At 44.1% G+C, this 20,455-nt stretch overlaps 1 protein-coding gene across 3 annotated transcripts in view; it reads left to right on the top strand.

Moving 5' to 3' along the window:
* PIK3R4 (phosphoinositide-3-kinase regulatory subunit 4) overlaps positions 1-20,455 on the top strand; it is a 31,099-nt gene that overhangs the window by 1,751 nt on the left and 8,893 nt on the right. For all 3 annotated transcript variants that reach the window (XM_053410635.1, XM_053410632.1, XM_053410634.1), the window contains exons 2-12: positions 169-930; positions 4,041-4,174; positions 4,282-4,864; positions 5,956-6,090; positions 8,887-9,108; positions 10,934-11,107; positions 12,592-12,737; positions 14,180-14,383; positions 15,177-15,378; positions 16,857-17,056; positions 19,599-19,809. In XM_053410635.1, the coding sequence (XP_053266610.1) occupies positions 201-930; positions 4,041-4,174; positions 4,282-4,864; positions 5,956-6,090; positions 8,887-9,108; positions 10,934-11,107; positions 12,592-12,737; positions 14,180-14,383; positions 15,177-15,378; positions 16,857-17,056; positions 19,599-19,809 (2,941 nt within the window). In that variant the 5' untranslated portion in view covers positions 169-200. The remainder of the gene's footprint in view (positions 1-168; positions 931-4,040; positions 4,175-4,281; positions 4,865-5,955; positions 6,091-8,886; positions 9,109-10,933; positions 11,108-12,591; positions 12,738-14,179; positions 14,384-15,176; positions 15,379-16,856; positions 17,057-19,598; positions 19,810-20,455) is intronic.

Here is a 20,455-nt window from a genome sequence, read left to right as displayed (position 1 = left end):
ATAACATTAGTAAAACAAGACATTAAAAACAAATTATTATTTATAAAACATTTAAAATAGAGCCACTTAATAGTAATTTGTGTGTTTCAAAATGAAATTATGTATTGTGTGTCGTTTGTGAAGAGCAATGCAGTTGAGATGAACAAATCGCTCTCTTGTCTTTTTTAGGCAGAGTTGTGACGAAGAACTAAAGGTCTGCCATGGGGAACCAGCTGGCTGGTATTGCCCCTTCTCAGATCCTCTCCGTTGACAGCTATTTCTCAGACATCCATGACTTTGAATATGACAAAAGCTTGGGCAGTACTCGGTTTTTTAAAGTTGCCCGAGCCAAGCACAGAGAAGGTCTTGTGGTCGTCAAGGTGTTTGCCATTCAAGATCCAACTTTACCGTTAACTAGTTACAAGCAGGAGCTGGAGGAGCTAAAAATAAGGTTGAATTCTGCGCAAAACTGTCTTCCCTTCCAGAAGGCCACATTATCTGAAAAAGCAGCCATGCTTTTCAGGCAGTATGTACGAGATAATCTCTATGACCGTATTAGTACTCGTCCGTTCCTGAACAACATTGAGAAACGGTGGATAGCCTTCCAGATCTTGACTGCAGTGGACCAAGCACACAGGTCTGGGGTCCGTCACGGAGACATCAAAACTGAAAATGTCATGGTGACCAGCTGGAACTGGGTCCTTCTAACAGATTTTGCTAGTTTTAAACCAACCTACCTTCCTGAAGACAACCCTGCTGATTTCAATTATTTCTTTGATACGTCAAGAAGGAGGACTTGCTACATTGCTCCAGAGCGCTTTGTTGATGGCAGCATATTTGCAACGGAACTGGAGAATATGAGAGATCCTTCCACTCCCCTGGTGGACTTGGCTAACAGTAATCAGCGAAGCAGGGGGGAACTAAAGCGTGCAATGGACATCTTTTCTGCAGGTACTTTAAAGTGATCAATTAAACGACGTGCATAAGCTGTGCCTTCATAGAAAGTGTTGCTTTCTGATTTCTGGGGGAGGAGTGGGGAACTTAGTGCAATCTTGTGATGAGCTAAAACCATCAACCTTTTCCAGATGTAATGTATGAGATACAGCATAGAACTACAGTGGTACCTTGGTTCTCAAACTTAATCTGTTCCGGCAGTCCATCCCAAAACCAAAGCGTTCCAAAACCAAGGCGTGCTTTCCCATAGAAAGTAATGCAGAATGGATCAATCCATTCCAGACCTTTAAAAACAACCCCTAAAACAGCAATTTAACAAGAGGTTTACTATCTAATGAGACCATTGATCCATAAAATGAAAGCAATGAACAATGTACTGCAGTCACACAATCAGTAGCTGAACTGGGTTCCACAAACAAAAAGAGCTGCAAAAACAAAAATGCAAAATAAATAGCAAAAACAGACAGACCTCAGCGTAACACTCAAAATGGAAGTGTGGCACTCACAAGGGAAGTGGCACTCAAATCAGAAGTGTAACACTCAAAACTCAAAACCGAATTGTGGCACTCAAATCGGAAGCATAACACTCAAAACGGAAGCATAACACTCAGAATGGAAGTGTAGCACTCAAATCGGAAGCGTAACACTCAAAACGGAGCACATTTGGCTTCCGAAAAATGTTTGCAAACCAGAACACTTACTTTCAGGTTTGCAGTGTTTGGGTTCCAAGTTGTTTGAGTACCAAGGTGTTTGAGAACCAAGGTACCACTGTACAGGTTTTACTTCACAGTCACATTAGTCTGCATGATAATTCTTAGCATTCCTTGTGAATTCTCAAGTCTTCCTGTGATTAGCAAAGTATAATGTTTAGCAGGAGGCTTGCAAACAATTAAGCTCCACATTTGTCCAGCCAAAGTATATATTAAAAAATAACATATAGTACGTCTCTCCTGTAATCATACCACTTCAGAACGTAATGGGAAAATGCATCGTTGAAAGCTTCTCCGTGTAAAAATCATAATAAAATCATTGCACATAGAAAACTTGCAAGTAAGTATGAAGGGTCATAGCTTAACCTTCTCCCCAGTATGCTAGTTTTTCCCATTTAGAATGGTGGTGTTGTTTGTTTGCTTCCTTGTATTTTTTCAAACAAACAATCAAGCATGCCATTCTCTCATCTGCGTTCTGAAATAGTACTGTCCCAGGAGACATACTCTAATTTCTGTAGTTGTGAAGTACACTGAACAGTAGCATCTCTGTATTTTAATGGTGATTCATACTGGGCTAATTTCTATGCCTCTCAGGGTGTTTCCAGATGTGGGCTTAATATTACAAAAAGGCTATTGAGACATTGCAAATAGGGCACTGTAACTTGCTGGATTTCCCCTTTTCTGGAAAATCCTGATTAAAGGTGGGGGGAGGAAATATGGAGCGGTATTTTGATGTCAATAGCATTGTATTGAATGCATAATGAACACCATTCCCCCATAAACACCTGTCTGGAAGCAATCTGAAAGCACTTCCTGGTGTCAGATCCATGTGGCTACTTATGTTCCACTGGGGTCTCTGCATTAAGCCTGTGGGTTGTAGTGGGAGGATTGGTCACATGAGTTAGCCCCAGATACATTAGCGAAATTGTAAAACATGCTCACAAGAAACCTTATAATTTCATGATCCACAATATTTTTTTGTTGGCGTCAATGTCTTACTAAGAGGCCAGACATCTTGCCCTGGTGCCGACAGTTATTTGCACTTCTGTCATTCTTCCTAAGTGATGTGAATCTACATGCAGGTTTGGGGGCTTCATCATGTTGGGCAGTCCTTTATTGTTTCTGCTTCAGGAAACAATGGTTCTTACCTTGGTTGAGAAATCCTACAGTCAACTGAAGGACAGAGAAACTAACTCCAGGCACATCTAGAGAAGAACAGCTTATTTTCATACTTTCTTTCCTTTTTCAATAAACAGTATTTGGTGGGACCTTTTCTGCCTAGCTGTCAGTGTATGATGTGGGTTCATATTGTGTTCTGAATGCAGTCAACTGGTAGTATATAGTCTCGCTCAATCAGTAGCAGGAAATATGGATGCCAACAGGTGCTGAATGTTCCTTTTCTCCAGGCTGTAAAGGTTAATCTACAATTTTGAACTCCACATAGGGTTCTGTCTACATTGCAGCCCTAGTCATATTGTTTTGGGCCCCTGATCATCTCTTGTGGGTGTGTGGGTGTGTAAAACATCTTCAGGCCTGCACGTATTCTTACTGGTTCTCAGTGATGGTTTCCAAGATCATTTGAACACCGGGGGGGGGGGGAGGATGCGGTTGATACGCTTATCCAACACACCCCAATTTGATGGGGTTTCTATTTCTTTTAAAAGAAATAGAATGCCCTCCCATCAGATGTTAAGGAGATGAGTAATTATATAACATTTAGGAAACATCTGAGGGAAGCCCTGTATAGGGAAGCTTTTTAAGGTTTAATGTTTTACTATGTTTTTATGTATGCTGGAAGCCGCCCAGAGTGGCTGGGGCAACCCAGTCAGATGGGCGAGGTACTACTACAGTGGTACCTCAGGTTACATACGCTTCAGGTTTACAGATTCTGCTAACCCAGAAATAGTACCTTGGGTTAAGAACTTTGCTTCAGGATGAGAACAGCATTCGTGCTCCGGCGGCAGCGGGAGGCCCCATTAGCTAAAGTGGTGCTTCAGGTTAAGAACAGTTTCAGGTTAAGAATGGACCTCCAGAACGAATTAAATTCTTAACCCGAGCTACCACTGTACTACTACTTTACTATTATTAGTAGTAGTATTTATTATAGCAATAGAGTTAGAAAAAGCAAGTTCCTTTGCAAGCTGAAGTCTTCATCAGCCTCCTGATGTCAGTTTTTGGAGTGCAGGATTATGGTTCTATATTGGTAACTAGAGCACTGAGGGCTGGAAGTTGAACTATAGAGGTGGAGAGAAGTGATGTCTTCTTGAATGCTAGAACTTGAAAAGGATTGTGTGGCCAAGTGACATCATCTCCATCTTTTATAGTCTTTGGTTATGAGCAGGCGAAACAAGAGATGTCTACCAAATAATTCTCAGGAAGCTGTTCTGTATTTTCCAGGTTGCGTAATAGCTGAGCTCTTTACAGAAGGTGTACCTCTGTTTGACTTGTCACAGCTTTTGGCGTATAGAAATGGCCTCTTTTCCCCTGAACAAGTCCTGAATAAAATTGAAGACCGGAGTATTAGAGAACTGGTAACTAAAATCCACTCTAATTACAGTGGCTTATTGCATTTTCCAGACCTACTTTAATAATAAAGCATTACCTTCACCTTGCTCTTTTTGCTGTCTTTTATCTGAAGGTTACCCAGATGATCCACTGCGAACCAGAAAAACGTTTAGCAGCTGAAGACTACTTGAAACAACAACGAAACAACGCATTTCCTGAAATATTTTATACTTTCCTCCAGCCTTACATGGCACAGTTTGCCAAGGAAACCTTTGTATCTGCAGATGAGCGCATCCTCGTTATACGTAAAGATCTGGACAATATTATCCATAATCTCTGTGGACATGACCAAACCGAAAAAGCTGAAGGAGAGACAAAGGAAAATGGGCTGGTCATTTTGGTGTCGGTGATAACGTCATGCCTTCAGACCCTCAAATACTGTGATTCAAAGCTAGCTGCTTTGGAACTGATTCTCCAGTTGGCACCCAGGTTAAGTGTGGAAATTCTGCTGGACCGTATCACACCTTATCTCTTGCATTTCAGCAATGACTCTGTGCCCAGAGTAAGGGCAGAAGCCGTTAGGACACTCACTAAAGTTCTTGCTCTAGTCAAAGAAGTACCACGTAATGATATCAATATCTACCCAGAATACATCTTGCCAGGTATTGCACATTTGGCCCAAGATGAAGCCACTATTGTCCGACTGGCTTATGCTGGTAAGAGGGGAGATGGGGGGCTTTGGGGAAGGTTTTCTTTGATGTCATTGCATTTCTTTTTTAAAATCACAGAACTGGAATAAAGAGGGAAGTGTCTGCAAATGTAGATTTTTATTTAGTGCTGAATTTATTTTTCCTTGTATGAGAATTTGAGGGATTAAATTTTTTTTCTCAGAATGGCCTATTGTGTCTAAATTAAATAAATAGGCCAGAATGTCAATGGCAAAAACATGTTTGGGTCCTACCATCTGCCTGTCTTACTATTCTAAAAATAACAAACCAACCAGGAGTGTGCCCTGCTACTTGTGCTTCTGACACAAGAATGCCAAAATGATCACTGGTTTTTTGGGATCTGAAACAAGTTTGTCTAGTCCTGCATTCTGTTTTTGCCAGTAGTCAGTGAGGGGGGGTCTCTTGGAGCTCACACAAAATGTGATGGTAGTGCAGAGGTCCATATGGCACAGACATGAAATGGGCATTAATTGGTGGCTCTTGCCCATGCCCTGCCTCCCCCCCCCAAAAAAAAATGGTAAAGGAAGCAATTTCGCAAAGTTCAAGCTTGGTTTTCTGTGTATAGGGGTAAGCTAGGGTAAAGGTAAAGGGACCCCTGACCATTAGGTCCAGTCGTGACCGACTCTGGGGTTGCGCTCATCTCGCTTTATTGGCCAAGGGAGCCGGTGTACTGCTTCCGGGTCATATGGCCAGCATGACTAAGCCGCTTCTGGCGAACCAGAGCAACGCACGGAAACGCCATTTACCTTCCCGCCGGAGTGGTACCTATTTATCTAATTGCACTTAGATGTGCTTTCGAACTGCTAGGTTGGCAGGAGCAGGGACCAAGCAACGGGAGCTCACCGCGTCGCGGGGATTCAAACTGCCGACCTTCTGATTGGCAAGTCCTAGGCTCTGTGGTTTAACCCACAGCGCCACCTGCATCCCAGTATATAAGATGCTGTTATTCTGAGACACTTCACATTTTAATCACATATCACCTGTGCTTAAAACTATTGCCACTTTTTCTGTTGTTGTTAATCTTTTTTTAAAAAAAACTTGGATTATCTGTCTCTCACATCCTGCTCTGATATTTGCAGAAAACATAGCACTGTTGGCAGAAACTGCTCTGAGATTCCTAGAACTTGTCCAGTTGAAAAACTTGAACATGGAGAATGAACCAAATAGTGAAGAAATGGATGATGCAACACATCCAAGCGAAAATTATGATACTGGTAATGTATCTTTCACTTTCCTTTACTTAGAGCATGCTCATATGAATACTTATTGGGGAGTAAGCCCAATTGGATGTAGTGGTTGTTATGTCCAAATGAACATGCATAGACTCAAGAGACTGTTAATTTTTTCATCTTTATGGTTCAGATTCCAGAAGGATGCTGAAAACTTCTTGAGAGCTACAGTAGGGATTTAGGTTAATCTCCCAATTCTTCATGAGAAAGAGGCACCAAAAGACCAATGTCACAGTCAAGTCAGGATACCTTTATCCAGTCCTTCAGGAAATCAGACTGGTGATCATCCTAGCAAGAAATTATGACTTAAGGATAGCCATCACCCTTCTTGGCATTTTAAAGCTCTGTGGAACTTGACAGACCACAGAGAAAACATCGTCCTACAAGGCAGCCTAAAAATAGCTGCTCAAAGAAGATAAAATATTTTGAATAAATAAGAGTTTTGCAAGTAAAGCAGAAGTGAGGAACATGAGGCACAGGGGCGGACTTAGCAATCCAGGCCTTTCTAACTGGCCTTTGGACTCTCCCCAGGCCACACCACTCCCATTGCCCTGCTTTGTGCCCTGATCAAACCCTTATCAATCAGAGTGGCAGAGTGACCTTTATCTGTGGTAATCCCTCTTGTTTGCTAGGATGGCTAGATGTGTTTGCGGGAGGTAGAAATCTCCAGCAGTTGTGTGTCTGGAATATAGCCTACTGTACAAAGTTAAGAGTCATATCAGTTTTTCCATCAACCTTTGCCTCTGGCCTCATCCACCACTGGCATGCGTCCCTGGAAGGTTGCTGATGAGGTAATGTAGCCTTCTGGCTGAAATAAGTTCTTCATCCCTAAAGTAGAGCCTTCCATATTCCCTATACAGTGGTACCTCGGGTTACATATGCTTCAGGTTACAGACTCCACTAACCCAGAAATATTACCTTGGGTTAAGAACTTTGCTTCAGGATGAGAACAGAAATTGTGCAGCGGCAGCAGGAGGCCACGTTAGTTAAAATGGTGCTTCAGGTTAAAAACAGTTTCAGGTTAAGTACGGACCTCTGGAACGAATTAAGTTCTTAACCCGAGGTACCACTGTAGTGTTAAGGAGATCACTCCAGTGGGTGTAAGTGCACAGGTATATCCTCAACACTGAAGTGCGTGAGGAAAGTAATGTTTGCAGAGTGAACTTTAGGTTGTGTGCAGCAAGTACAGTGGTACCTCAGGTTACATACGCTTCAGGTTACATATGCTTCAGGTTACAGACTCCGCTAACCCAGAAATAGTGCTTCAGGTTAAGAACTTTGCTTCAGGATCAGAACAGAAATCGTCCTCCGGCGGCGCGGCAGCAGCAGGAGGCCCCATTCGCTAAAGTGGTCTTCAGGTTAAGAACAGTTTCAGGTTAAGAACGGACCTCCCGAACGAATTAAGTACTTAACCTAAGGTATCACTGTACCTCTAAAGAAGAGTTGCTTCCTAGTTTCTAAAATCTAAGGTATTTCATTGAGCAAATAGTCAGGGAGACTTTTAGTTGTTCCTTCACTTTCAGTGTGGCGCATCTACTCTAAACCTCTCACTCCAAGGCTACACAAAGCTCCCCACAAGTGGTTCGTCTCCTGATCAAAATGTTTTTCTACCCACAATTGCATGCTGGTCCTGCTTCTGCTCATTCTCTCTTTCTCTGTTCTATCCACCATCCCTTCCCCTGCCATCTGAAGGGCAGTCTTTTATCCTTGTGCTCCACAAGCCGCTGCAAGCCTAGAGTAACCTTTGAAGTTATAGGAATGACTAGAAAATTGAATTTCTTGGGCCTTGTTAACATAGTGCTTTTTCTGCATATTTGCTGACCTACTTACACACGTAACCACATACATCCACTGGCAGATTGTGGGGGGTCCGTGGTAGATAGAAGTAGATCACGGACTGCCCCCCCCAAAAAACTTTGGCTCCCTAAAGAAAGCTCAACAACTCTGGTAGATCACTGCCAGTTTTTTTATAGTGGGAGTAGATTTCAGTCTCTTGAAATTTGGACATGCCTGGCATACATGATTCCTTTAGAAGCAGTGACATTGTCAGTGCAGCAAATTGGATACCATAACCTCAACCAGTTTAGAACAAGGAAGCATAGAAACTCAATGCGAGTGTTGCAGTTCATGTGGGGCTGTGACTGCGCCCTGATGTGTATGCTGTGGGCCCAACCCATGGCCTTTGACCACCCATGGCCTAATGCCGTTATATATATGAGTGTGTGTGTGTGTTTTAAAAATATATATTAAATAATACAAAAATAATGACCCACGAAAGGAGGGATTCCTGAGTGCAAATAATACATCACAAGGATGATAACACAGTCTCGGCAGAAGAAGATTGGAAAAAATTTAAGGACTATTTACAGAAATATTGTAAAATTAAGGAATGTTGAATGATGTTGGATTGAAATTAAGTGGTTTTTAGCTGTAATGGTATAAAGGAATATGAAAAAATGGTTTTTTATAAGTAAAAATTCAAGGTTATAATAACCTAAGATGTTGGATAGAAAATAAGGTGTTTTTATAAGCTGTAATGCTTTGAGATAAGGATTTGCTGAATAAATAATTTGAATTGGACTACAAGAAGGGGAGGTATGAGGAGGTCAGGGAAATATGTCATTGAAAACTAAGTATTGTGAACTATATGTGTTTTTAAACTTTTTTGTTTTTTTTTGTTTGTATAAAAATTGGAAATTTTAATAAATATCTTTTTTAGAAAAAGATAACACAGTCACATCTGGTTTTTCCTTAACCTTTTTCTATGGTCCTTCTTTGTAGAGCTTCAAGCCTTGCATGAAATGGTCCAACAGAAAGTTGTCACTTTGCTGAGCGACCCAGAAAACATTGTGAAGCAGACCCTGATGGAAAATGGAATAACTCGCCTTTGTGTCTTTTTTGGTCGTCAAAAAGCCAACGATGTTCTCCTCTCCCATATGATCACCTTTCTCAACGATAAGAATGACTGGCATTTACGAGGAGCATTTTTTGACAGCATAGTGGGTATGTGCTTGACAACAAATACCAGCTTTTTATCCTGAGGTCACAGTTGGGCTAATAGCTTTATTAGGACCAACCCCAAAGTCACAGAAATGTGGTAAGCTTTCAAGTTTTCCAGAGCTGTTGGTCGGATGAGATGTTATACAAAGCAAGGGGTAGTGAGTGCACGATTCCTTTTATGTGCAGATTGATAGAATGAATTAGTCTAAGCACAAGGAAGGAACACAGTCCCTCAAGCCTGTCACAGAAGACACTTTAACCTCAAAGCCAACATTTAGGAGAAGTTTTATTAAGAGACAGGGTGGTATTTTAAGTAAATAAACCTAGTTAATCTATGGAAGACTAGTTGCATCAGCCTATTACTCGCAGGCAAGGTCACCCCAAGTGTAGAAGCAACAAGTATGGTGAAGGAGGCAGGCATGTTTTATACTGTGTTTTGGGCACAGTGGTGACCTTGGTTTAGACCCCTTGGGTAGGAATTATCTTTACAGATATCCATCTTCCCACACAGCTCTGGATTGGCTATTCAAAGCATTCCCTGCTTTGTATAATAACACCTTGCCTGATGAAAACTTCCCAGAGAATTTGAAAATTTGCCACATTTTTGTAAACTTATTGATTGATCCTCATAAAGGTATTTTCCAACTGTGGAATTCATAGTTTTTTCTTGGGGACTAGTACAGCTTTTTATAAGCAGGTTTTCAGTGTATGAAATGAGGGTCTGTTAGTTTTTAATTGGGGGATTAAGAGGGTTTCAGTTGCTTATATGACTAATTGTCTGTCTTTGAGTGGCAGTGCTCCGCAACCTGGTCCCTTCCAGATGTTTTGGACTACAACTTCCACCAGCCCCAGCCAGTAGTCAGGGCTGATGAAACACCCAAAACATCTGCAGGGCACAGGTTGAGGAAGGGTTGACTAAGGACTAAGCCTAAGGCAGGCATGGCCAAACTTGGCCCTCCAGATGTTTCGGGACTACAATTCCTATCATACCTGGCCACTGGTCCTGTTAGCTAGGGATGATGGGAGTTGTAGTCGCAAAACATCTGGAGGGCCGAGTTTGGCCATGCCTGGCCTAAGGTGTGGCAATAACAGCTGAATCATCTTATGTTTGAGTAACAATAATAAATACATATGAATTACCCTGGTGGATATGACCAACAGTATATCTGGTGCAGTTCTCTGTACCCAGCTCCCTAGCACCTCACAAGGGAGATAATATAGTCACATGCCATCTCTTGATGTTTATCTCTCACATGTTTTAATCAGAGGTACATTAAGTCCCATTCTTCACTCTTACAACTCATAGATCTGTCCAGCATGTCTATATGGCAATCTTAAAGTCATCTATGCTAGTGGCCATAATGTTATCTTGTGGCAATGGAATCCATTACAGTGGTACATTGGTTCCTGAACGGCTTAGTTGACGAACAAATCGGCTCCCGAACGCCAAAAACCTGGAAGTAAGTGTTCCGGTTTGTGAATGTTTTTCGGAAGCCGAATGTCCATTTCGGCTGTTGGCATTGTTTCCAGGGGCCAATCAGCCAATCAGAAGCCTTGGTTTGCGAATGTTTTGTAAGTCGAATGGACTACCAGAACGGATTGAGTTCAAGAACCAAGATACAACTGTATTTAATGGTGGAAAATAGATTTAAGATGAGACCTGATGATGAAAAGCACTGAAGCTCATCGGTAGCTCAAATTGAACCCTACTTATTTGGGTTTTTCCCTTCTTCAGGATTGCATGAGTTAACCCTGCTTGCATGTGATATTTCTACTTGCATTAGCTTTTAGGAATTGAAATTTGTGTTTTATTCTGCCATGATTACAGGTGTTGCTGCTTATGTTGGCTGGCAAAGCTCTTCAATTCTAAAGCCTCTGCTCCAGCAAGGGCTCAGTGATGCAGAAGAATTTGTCATATATAAGGCCCTCAATGCCCTTACCTGTATGTGCCAATTAGGACTTTTGCAGAAACCACATATCTATGAGTTTGCCTGTGATATTGGTAAGCCTGCTTCCCTAGCAGCAATTTTCTACTTTTAACACTCTTTTGTATAGCATGTAGTTTATATTGCCAACTTCATTATCCCGCATATGACATCACTTAGTTGTGAACTTCTAATCAGAATGACATTTAAGCAGTTGTCATTCAGTGTGTATTATGTTCTTGGCCTTACCTTATGCATTTTTACTCAGGAATGTTAGGGCTTATTTCAAAGTGACTGTGTTTAGGATTGCAGCCTTAGAAAGCTGATAAGTTTTTGTTGCCAGTTCTACACATCGTCTAGTTCACATGTTACACAAACCATAGAAATCCTGAGTCATTAAATGACAAGGACTTATCCACACTTTAATAACCTGAGGAAATTAACAAAGACAACCGAGTCTCAACTTGGATTTGAACAGAATAATGTTTATTTACAGTGCCCAAATGCTGGTTGGCAAGGCAACTAAAAATGGCTTTTTGGCCTGAAGTGCCAAATGGAATGTCACAGACTAGCAAGATGGTTAGTTACTGCAAGGCTGAAGAGGTCTGCTCTCATGGGCTTGGAGAAGAAAAGCATGGAGCAGCCCCATGGGAGAGAGACTGAACAAATCGGGGCATTGACAGGTGCCAGTTATAGGAAGAAGGTTTCCTGAAGGAAGTGGTCTGTGAGACAATGGATTATTCTGTTAAGGACACATTTAGGTGGAAAACGATATTGAAATCTAGCCCACATAATGGGCCATTACACAACAAAATTCATGGATGGTGAATTTCCTGGGACCACCTGAGTCAAACTTATTGAGTGTCATGTCATTTAAAAATGTGCTCGTGCCTTTTCTGAAAGAAGTGAGCTTGGGAGTTTTCAGGAAAGGCAAAAAGGGCATTTGATTTATTTTAACTGTAATAATACAGTTGCAGGTCAGAATGGAACAAAAGTCCAGGGTAGGTGTCTGCCATGAGGCAAGATCATAATGTGAACTTGATTTTGTGTTATTTTATGTTGGATCCCCTTTGGAATTTAGTCTGAAGTATGTGTGTGGGTGGCGCTGTGGGTAAAACCTCAGCGCCTAGGGCTTGCCGATTGCATGGTCGGCGGTTTGAATCCCCGCGGCGGGGTGAGCTCCCGTCTTTCGGTCCCAGCTCCTGCCCACCTAGCAGTTCGAAAGCACCCCTAAGTGCAAGTAGATAAATAGGTACCACTTTATAGCGGGAAGGTAAACGGCGTTTCCGTGTGCTGCGCTGGTGCTGGCTCGCCAGAGCAGCTTCGTCATGCTGGCCACGTGACCCGGAAGTGTCTCCGGACAGCGCTGGCCCCTGGCCTCTTAAGTGAGATGGGCGCACAACCCTAGAGTCGGACACGACTGGCCCGTACGGGCAGGGGTACCTTTACCTTTACCTTTTATGTGTGTGAGTGTGGACTTGTTCCTGTTTTTAGAATTTTAATTGCATGACTTATATCAGTTAAAATAGGTTCCTCTCTTTTTGTTCATTTCCTTCTCCAGCACCATTCCTGTGCCACCCTAATCTTTGGATACGCTATGGAGCAGTAGGATTTATAACTGTTGTAGCACAACATTTGAATATTGCTGATGTTTATTGCAAACTCATGCCTTACCTGCATCCTTTTATCACTCAGCCAATAATACAGGTAAGGAATCAACTAGATAAGCACCTTTCCTTCATTTGGAATTGCAGCATATGAAGGGCTTGAAAATAATTTAGCTTAATATCTTCATGCCCTGAGTCTGAAAGCTTCGTTAGGTATTAGGCTGATCACGAAGGTGCTGCGAATTCCAGCATCTCAGTGGTGAACCCTCCCTACCTCTGCTGCAATGGCTTGCCACGTGATGCAACAGCATTGTGTGAATTTTGCTGTCCCAGCCCGATTTCATTGGCTACTGCTGGTGGAGGTGAGAAAACTTGGAATATGGTGATCCCTAATTCATAAGGGACGCGGGTGGTGCTGTGGGTTAAACCACAGAGCCTAGGACATGCCGATCAGAAGGTCGGCGGTTCGAATCCCCGCGATGGGGTGAGCTCCTGTTGCTCGGTCCCTGCTCCTGCCAACCTAGCAGTTTGAAAGCACGTCAAAGTGCAAGTAGATAAATAGGTACCACTCCGGCGGGAAGGTAAATGGCGTTTCCGTGCGCTGCTCTGGTTCGCCAGAAGTGGCTTATTCATGGTGGCCACATGACCCGGAAGCTGTACGCCGGCTCCCTTGGCCAGTAAAGCGAGATGAGCGCCGCAACCCCAGAGTCGGTCACGACTGGACCTAATGATCAGGGGTCCCTTTACCTTTAATGCATTTTCAGTACTCAAATATATTATTTCTGTAGGGCCGGGGGGGATTTGTGACATGGATGCTTCTCCCCACTCATGCAAAACACCAGCCAGTGCAATGTGTGACCCAGCTCTTGCTCATCATGCATACAAACCCATCCTACCTAGGTTCTGTTGTGTAACAAACTGTTAGCAGGAACCAACAAAGCCATGGTCTGAGGCGCATTTTAATAAAATAGCCCAGATAGTTCAAACAGGCCCTGGGCAAATCCTGATTAGCTTTCAGCTTTTGTTTCAGGGATGGAGCACCTGTGACCCTCCAGTTGTTGTGGGACTCCAGCTCCCACCATCCATGTTCACTGACCATGCTGGCTGGGGCTGATGGGAGCCGGAGTAGAACAATATATGGAGAGCCACAGAGTCCTCTTTCCTGTATTAAATGCAAAGTGTAGTTTTCATATCTCTGATGATAGTTGCGAAGGAAACCACAGTATGATTTGTGCAGCCCTTTACATGTTAAAAAGTATTGCACAAATAACACAAAGTAATAAAAAACGTGCTGCACAAATAACAAAAAGTAGTTTAATATTATCCAAAATAGCTAGCTCAAAATAGTCTGATATAAAAGAAGTAGATATTTGCAAAGTTTTTTTAAAGTACTCTTACTAGCCAATCCCCTTTCTTTCAAAACCTGCCACTGATGTCAGCGTCTAGGCCTGACCTCCCGCTCATTCCCTCAAGAAGAAAAGTTCCTCAGTTGCATTTCTGTAGCCATCTGATTACTTCCTTGTTCCCTGTCCTGAATTACAGATAGATAAAGAAATAGTCCTACTGAGCGTCCTCAAAGAGCCTGTAAGCCGTTCTATATTTGATTATGCTCTGCGTTCCAAGGACATAGGAAGCCTTTTCAGAACTCTACAACTTCGTCAGAAGAAAAGGAATGGCGCTCTTCCCGACTGCCCTCCCCCTGAAGATCCAGCAATTGTGCAGCTGCTAAAGAAGCTACTTTCTCAAGTATATTCTTACTGCTATAATGGTAGTGCTGAGAATCCACAATAAAGCAAGGACATGTATTGTTTCAGCATCTGTACTACATCAAAGTAGTACTTTGCCAGCGGCGCTGACAATTTCTCCTGCTCAAGCCCCATTGAAATGAGTCTGAGTTATGAAACAGCAATGGTGTCCTTTTACATTTCAGTGGGGCTTGTGCATAAATGGAAGTTCTGTTTAGGGACCCATGGCTGCAGGAAGCTTATAGTCACCAAAACTATGTGGTTGGTCTTCGTCCCAGATTATTCTGTTTTATTATTGATTCCTATTGAGTAAGAGCTCTCTCAGCATAAGAACTTGCATAGAACTCATATTGGCTTGATTTCCCAAATGTTTTCGTATCTGGGCAGCCCACAACAGACCTTCCAACATTCTGACCATTATTTGGGGAAGGGCCATAGTTCAGTGCCACAGTATCTGTTTTGCGTGCCTCACATTCAGTTCCTGGGATGTTTACATAGGCCTTGGAGTGCCTCTTGTCTAAAGAGACACCTGCAGATCCAGGCGCCAGCCAGTAAAAGACTACTTAGTTAGATGGACCAATGGCCTGGTTCCGTATAAGGCAGTTTCCAATGTCCCTGTTTAAAAAAGGTGCCCTCTTATATTGTGGCAGCCAAAGCCACACGTTTCTTTAGTTACAGTGTAAATCTAACTTTTATATCCTGAACCCTCTTGAGCCCAATTGCCACATGTTAAAAACTGAAAATCTTTGCTCTGTCTTGATGAACTGTCTACTTTTTGTTTTCTTTTGGGATAGGGAATGACTGAGGAAGAAGAAGACAAGCTATTAGCCTTAAGAGACTTCATGCTGAAGTCCAACAAAGCGAAGGCCAACATAGTGGACCAGAGCCACCTTCATGACAGCACCCAGAAAGGAGTGATAGACTTGGCAGCTCTGGGTATAACCGGGAGACAAGTTGATCTTGTTAAAACTAAGCAGGAGTCTGATGATAAACGCGGTTAGTATGGTCTTGTAATTTGCATTGTTGCTTTTTTATAATTTAAATTGGAGGATTTAAAATGCTTATGGTAGACGTGGAAGAGTCCACTATCAACACATTCCATCCACATCTAGAATATCTGCTTACATTGAACTTTTCAGACTGAAATTTAACATCTTGAGTTCACATACGTCTTTATCGTTTAGTGGATGAAACATTGCAGATCTGAATGGGCCATCAAGCTTTCATGTGAAACTCAACGTTTTCTTAATGGAAGCAATTCACATATAACAAGTGATTGTGCTGGCTTATTGAGTGATCTATAGGCCTGTGTGAATTAGTATAATGTATGAGGATGGAGATTTTGTACCAAGCTTGACTACAAGATATTCTCTCACGGCCTCCAGTCATGTTTCTCCAATTGTCAATCTAGTTTTCTGCTAAACTACTCAAATATATGTAAAATAGGAAAATGGACAGGTTTTTATAGCTTTGTATAGTTTAACTTGGGGGGATACGGGTGGCGCTGTGGTCTAAAACCACAGAGCCTAGGGCTTGCCGATCAGAAGGTCGGTGGTTCAAATCCCCGCAACAGGGTGAGCTCCCGTTGTTCGGTCCCAGCTCCTGCCAACCTAGCAGTTCGAAAGCACGTCAAAGTGCAAGTAGATAAATAGGTACCAATCTGGTGGGAAAGGTAAACAGCGTTTCCATGCGCTGCTCTGGTTTGCCAGAAGCTGCTTAGTCATGCTTGCCACATGACCCGGAAGCCGTCTGCGGACAAATGCTGGCTCCCTCGGCAAGATGAGGGAGCAAGATGAGCTCACAACCCCAGAGTTGTTCTCAACTGGACCTAAGGGTCAGGGGTACCTTTACCTTTATAGTTTAACTTTGCCGACAGTATATGAAGCTGTAGTTGGTTGTGAAAAAGTAAAAAAAAATGTGAATTGAAAGTGTCATAATAAGGAAACCCATTTTCAAGCTAGGTAGGCACAATATATTGAAATGAAGTTTCTGTGTATTTTGGCCCATTTGTCCAACTTTTCAGATATAAATGGCTGTGTCTGTTCTAACTTTTAGATGTGTTTACATAATGACCTGAAAAACCATCTTGGAGATACATGATTCTTTCCCTACCACCACCACCACAAACTTGGCATTCTAGAACAAGTACTTCCTTAATGCTAAGGCCAGCATAACCTTGCAAAAAACCACAAGGTTCATTCACCGATCTGTATAAATACAGATGACATGGGTCATCTGCAGAAATTAGGCTAAGCATTCCAAGTTTATTTCATCTGGTGATGGATTGAAACCTTTGCCCAAGTCATGTAGCAGCTGATTTATATGATCTAGCACTCAGTTTAACATTATGGCACAATAAATCAGGTTAAGTAACTCTGAGCTCTGCTTATACAGCTAGAATCCTGTACATTTTGGTTGTTTTGTTATAAACAAAATCTTACTGTGATCCTTCTTTTGGGTCTTGCTGACCTCAGCTAGAAAACACGTAAAACAAGATTCAAATGTAAATGAGGAATGGAAGAGTATGTTTGGCTCTCTGGAACCTTCTAACATGCCTCAGCCAATTAGCAAAGGCCACAGTCAAGCCACAGATCAAGAAGCCATTCAGAGTGGGAAATCTCTTCGGTCAGAGTCTTCCGCTGGCATTTGTGCTCCTTTGTCATCCTCACCACAGGTACTTCTGGGGATTTTTAAATTAGTGTGTTTTACCATAGAATTGGAAGAGCTGCCAATCGTTTTTAACATAGAGTAATTTATTTTTACTCTCAACGCTCAATCATTTCTTTGAACAAAACAAGACTCTGGGTCTATTTTTTTATACCATAAACTGCCCTGTGATCTCCAGCTGAAAGGCGGTTTATACTGTATTTTTCGCCCCATAGGACGCACTTTTTCCCCTCCAAAAATGAAGGGGAAATGTGTGTGCGTCCTATGGGGCGAATGCAGGCTTTCGCTGAAGCCTGGAGAGCAAGAGGCATCGGTGCGCACCAACCCCTCTCGCTCTCCAGGCTTCAGGAAGCTATCCGCAAGCCTTGCAAGCCCGGCGGGAGTTCCCGCGGGCTCACAAGGCTTGCGGGCAGCAGCCTGCAGCCCCGGCGAGTGTCTGCAAGCCTTGCGCGCCCGGCGGGAGGTCCCGCCGAGCACGTGAGGCTTGGGGCGGCAGCCTGTCGCCCGAAGCACGGGGAGCCCTCTGGAGGGCTCCCCGTACTTCGGGCGAGTGTCTGCAAGCCTTGTGCGCCCGGTGGGAGGTCCCGCCGGGCGCGCAAGACTTGGGGCGGCAGCCTGCCGCCCGAAGCACGCTGAGCCCTCCGGAGGGCTCCCCGTGCTTCGGGCGAGTGTCTGCAAGCCTTGTGCGCCCGGCGGGAGGTCCCGCCGGGCGCGCAAGACTTGGGGCGGCAGCCTGCCGCCCGAAGCACGCTGAGCCCTCCGGAGGGCTCCCCGTGCTTCGGGCGAGTGTCTGCAAGCCTTGTGCGCCCGGCGGGAGGTCCCGCCGGGCGCGCAAGACTTGGGGCGGCAGCCTGCAGCCCGAAGCATGCGGACCCCTCCGGAGGGTGCCCCGTGCTTCGGGCAGGTGTGCGCAAGGCTTGGGGCGGCAGCCGCGGCTGGGGGGCGAATAAATTTTTTTTATTCATTTCCCCCCCCAAAAAACGAGGTGCGTCCTATGGGCCGGTGCGCCCTATAGAATGAAAAATACGGTAAATTTAATTAATAATGAATAAATAATATTTTTAAACAAGATTAATAGTCCTGAAACTACAACTTCTGAATTCAGATCAGCTTTTGATTTGGATGTTGTGGGGTGAATCAGATGTTGAAGCGAATTGGGAAGCCAACAACCCACTAGTAAGATACAGAACTCTTACCTGACCTGTGTCTTGGGCTGAATGAACCTGTGAGTGGCACCAGTGGTCTCACCCCTGCTTGGTGAAGTTTACAGCTCCATAGAACAGCTCAGAGTCTGCTCAAACAGTCAAAATATTTTTGCATTAGGTTATCATCGGCATCAGGGACGCGGGTGGCGCTGTGGGTAAAAGCCTCAGCGCCTAGGGCTTGCCGATTGAAAGGTCGGTGGTTCGAATCCCCGCGGCGGGGTGCGCTCCCGTTGCTCGGTCCCAGCGCCTGCCAACCTAGCAGTTCGAAAGCACCCCCAGGTGCAAGTAGATAAATAGGGACCGCTTACTGGCGGGAAGGTAAACGGTGTTCCGTGTGCTGCGCTGGCTCGCCAGATGCAGCTTTGTCACGCTGGCCACGTGACCCGGAAAGTGTCTCCGGACAGCGCTGGCCCCCGGCCTCTTGAGTGAGATGGGTGCACAACCCCAGAGTCTCTGTCAAGACTGGCCCATACGGGCAGGGGTACCTTTACCTTTACCTTTTATCATCGGCATCTGTTGTTTTTATGTTTCATTTCCCCCTGAATGCACTTCTTTTTGTTGTTGTCCCCCCTACCCCATGTAAAGCTGAATTGACAAGCGTGTGTGTGTGTGTGTGTGTGTGTGTGTACGTACGTGTACACACATATACATATACATACACACATTTCATGCATCTGATAAAGTAGTTCACAAAAGCTTTTGTCATTATAAAAGTGTTGGCATTTAAGGTACCACAAGACTCCTTGCTGGTTTTGCTACAGCAGACTAACACAGCTATCCTTCTGGAAGTTATATTTGAGATCATCCACAGAGACCTTTTTCAGGGCGCCCTCAGCACCTGAGCTTTGCCTACTGGGGAGGCGGTTTTCTATGGTTGTGGTCCACCTGTGCCTCACTTTGCACCAACTTTTCTGTCTTTAAGGAGTCAGGCAAAATCTGTCTTGTTTACCTGGGCTTGCAGGTTGCTTGGGATCTGACTGGGAAAAATCCAGGATATAAATAAATAAAATTAAACAAGCAATAAATTAGTAAAATGGTAGTTTGGTGTACAGGCAGCGGCTGTTTCACGTGCATCTGCTTGACGTGTGATCACACACACCCTTGTTGCTGCCCACTTGGAAATGGCCCAAATATGGGGTGGGGTGGGCTTGCGCACGGTCTGCCAACACGTGCGGGGATCGGGAATGGAAACCCCGTGCAAAATGACCGCTGCCTGTAAAGTTCTTTCTGATGCAGAAGTTGCTTTTGAATTATAGAAGAGAGGATGTCGCCCTTTCCTTTGAAACATAAATCACGGATTGCGTTTTCTAAACGTGAATACACAACTAGGCTTATTTTTTTCAGGCAGCAGATGGAACTGTTGTCCAAGCCAGAAAACCAACCATACAAGTGTTAAGCAATATAGCTTCGCCTTCCACGTACCAGCTGCGCATTACTACTTGTAAAACGGAACTTCAGCAGCTGATACAGCAGAAACGTGAACAGTGCAACGCGGAAAGAATTGCCAAGCAGATGATGGAGAATGCAGAATGGGAGAGCAAGCCACCACCTCCAGGTAATAGTTGCTGTACTCTTGACAGACGGCCAGGGCTGCTATGAGGGTAGCACCAAACTGTCCCCTTTTAGCCCTGCAAACACCAAGATCTACTGGCATGGGGAGGGGGGTTGTATTTCTATTTATTGTGTCCTCTGAAGTCCAATTTGGCTGATCTGCTTGCAAAGAAATAGAAGGTGTTAGCAGGAAACCAGGGCTCTGTATTACAGGGGGAGACTTCACAAGTGGAGGAGGCTCCTTGCTTGCGGACAGGTCAGCCTCCAGCTTGGTGGGAGTGGAGGTAGTGCACTTGTTCCTGCTGTTCTGCTCTGTTTATGAGTGTAATGCCTGAATGGGGTTTTAGTGGCTTATGGTTTGAGGGCCTGGGAGCTGGGGGCACTGTCATACAGTGGTTCCGCTCCTTCCTCCTTGGCCATGTCCAGAAAGTGGTGGTGGGGGGGATGAGCGTTCAGACCCCTGGGCTCTCACTTGTGGGGTGCCTCAGGGTTCTGTCCTCTCCCCCATGCTTTTCAACATCTACATGAAGCCGCTGGGAGAGTTCATCAGGGGATTTGGGCTGGGTGTTCATCAGTATGCGGATGATACCCAGCTCTACCTGTCTTTCAAATCAGAACCAGTGAAGGCAGTGAAGGTCCTGTGTGAGTGC

This window comes from Podarcis raffonei, chromosome 12, assembly GCF_027172205.1.
Source record: "Podarcis raffonei isolate rPodRaf1 chromosome 12, rPodRaf1.pri, whole genome shotgun sequence".
NCBI classification, from domain to species: domain Eukaryota; kingdom Metazoa; phylum Chordata; class Lepidosauria; order Squamata; family Lacertidae; genus Podarcis; species Podarcis raffonei.
This window is presented reverse-complemented; position numbering and strand designations above follow the sequence as displayed.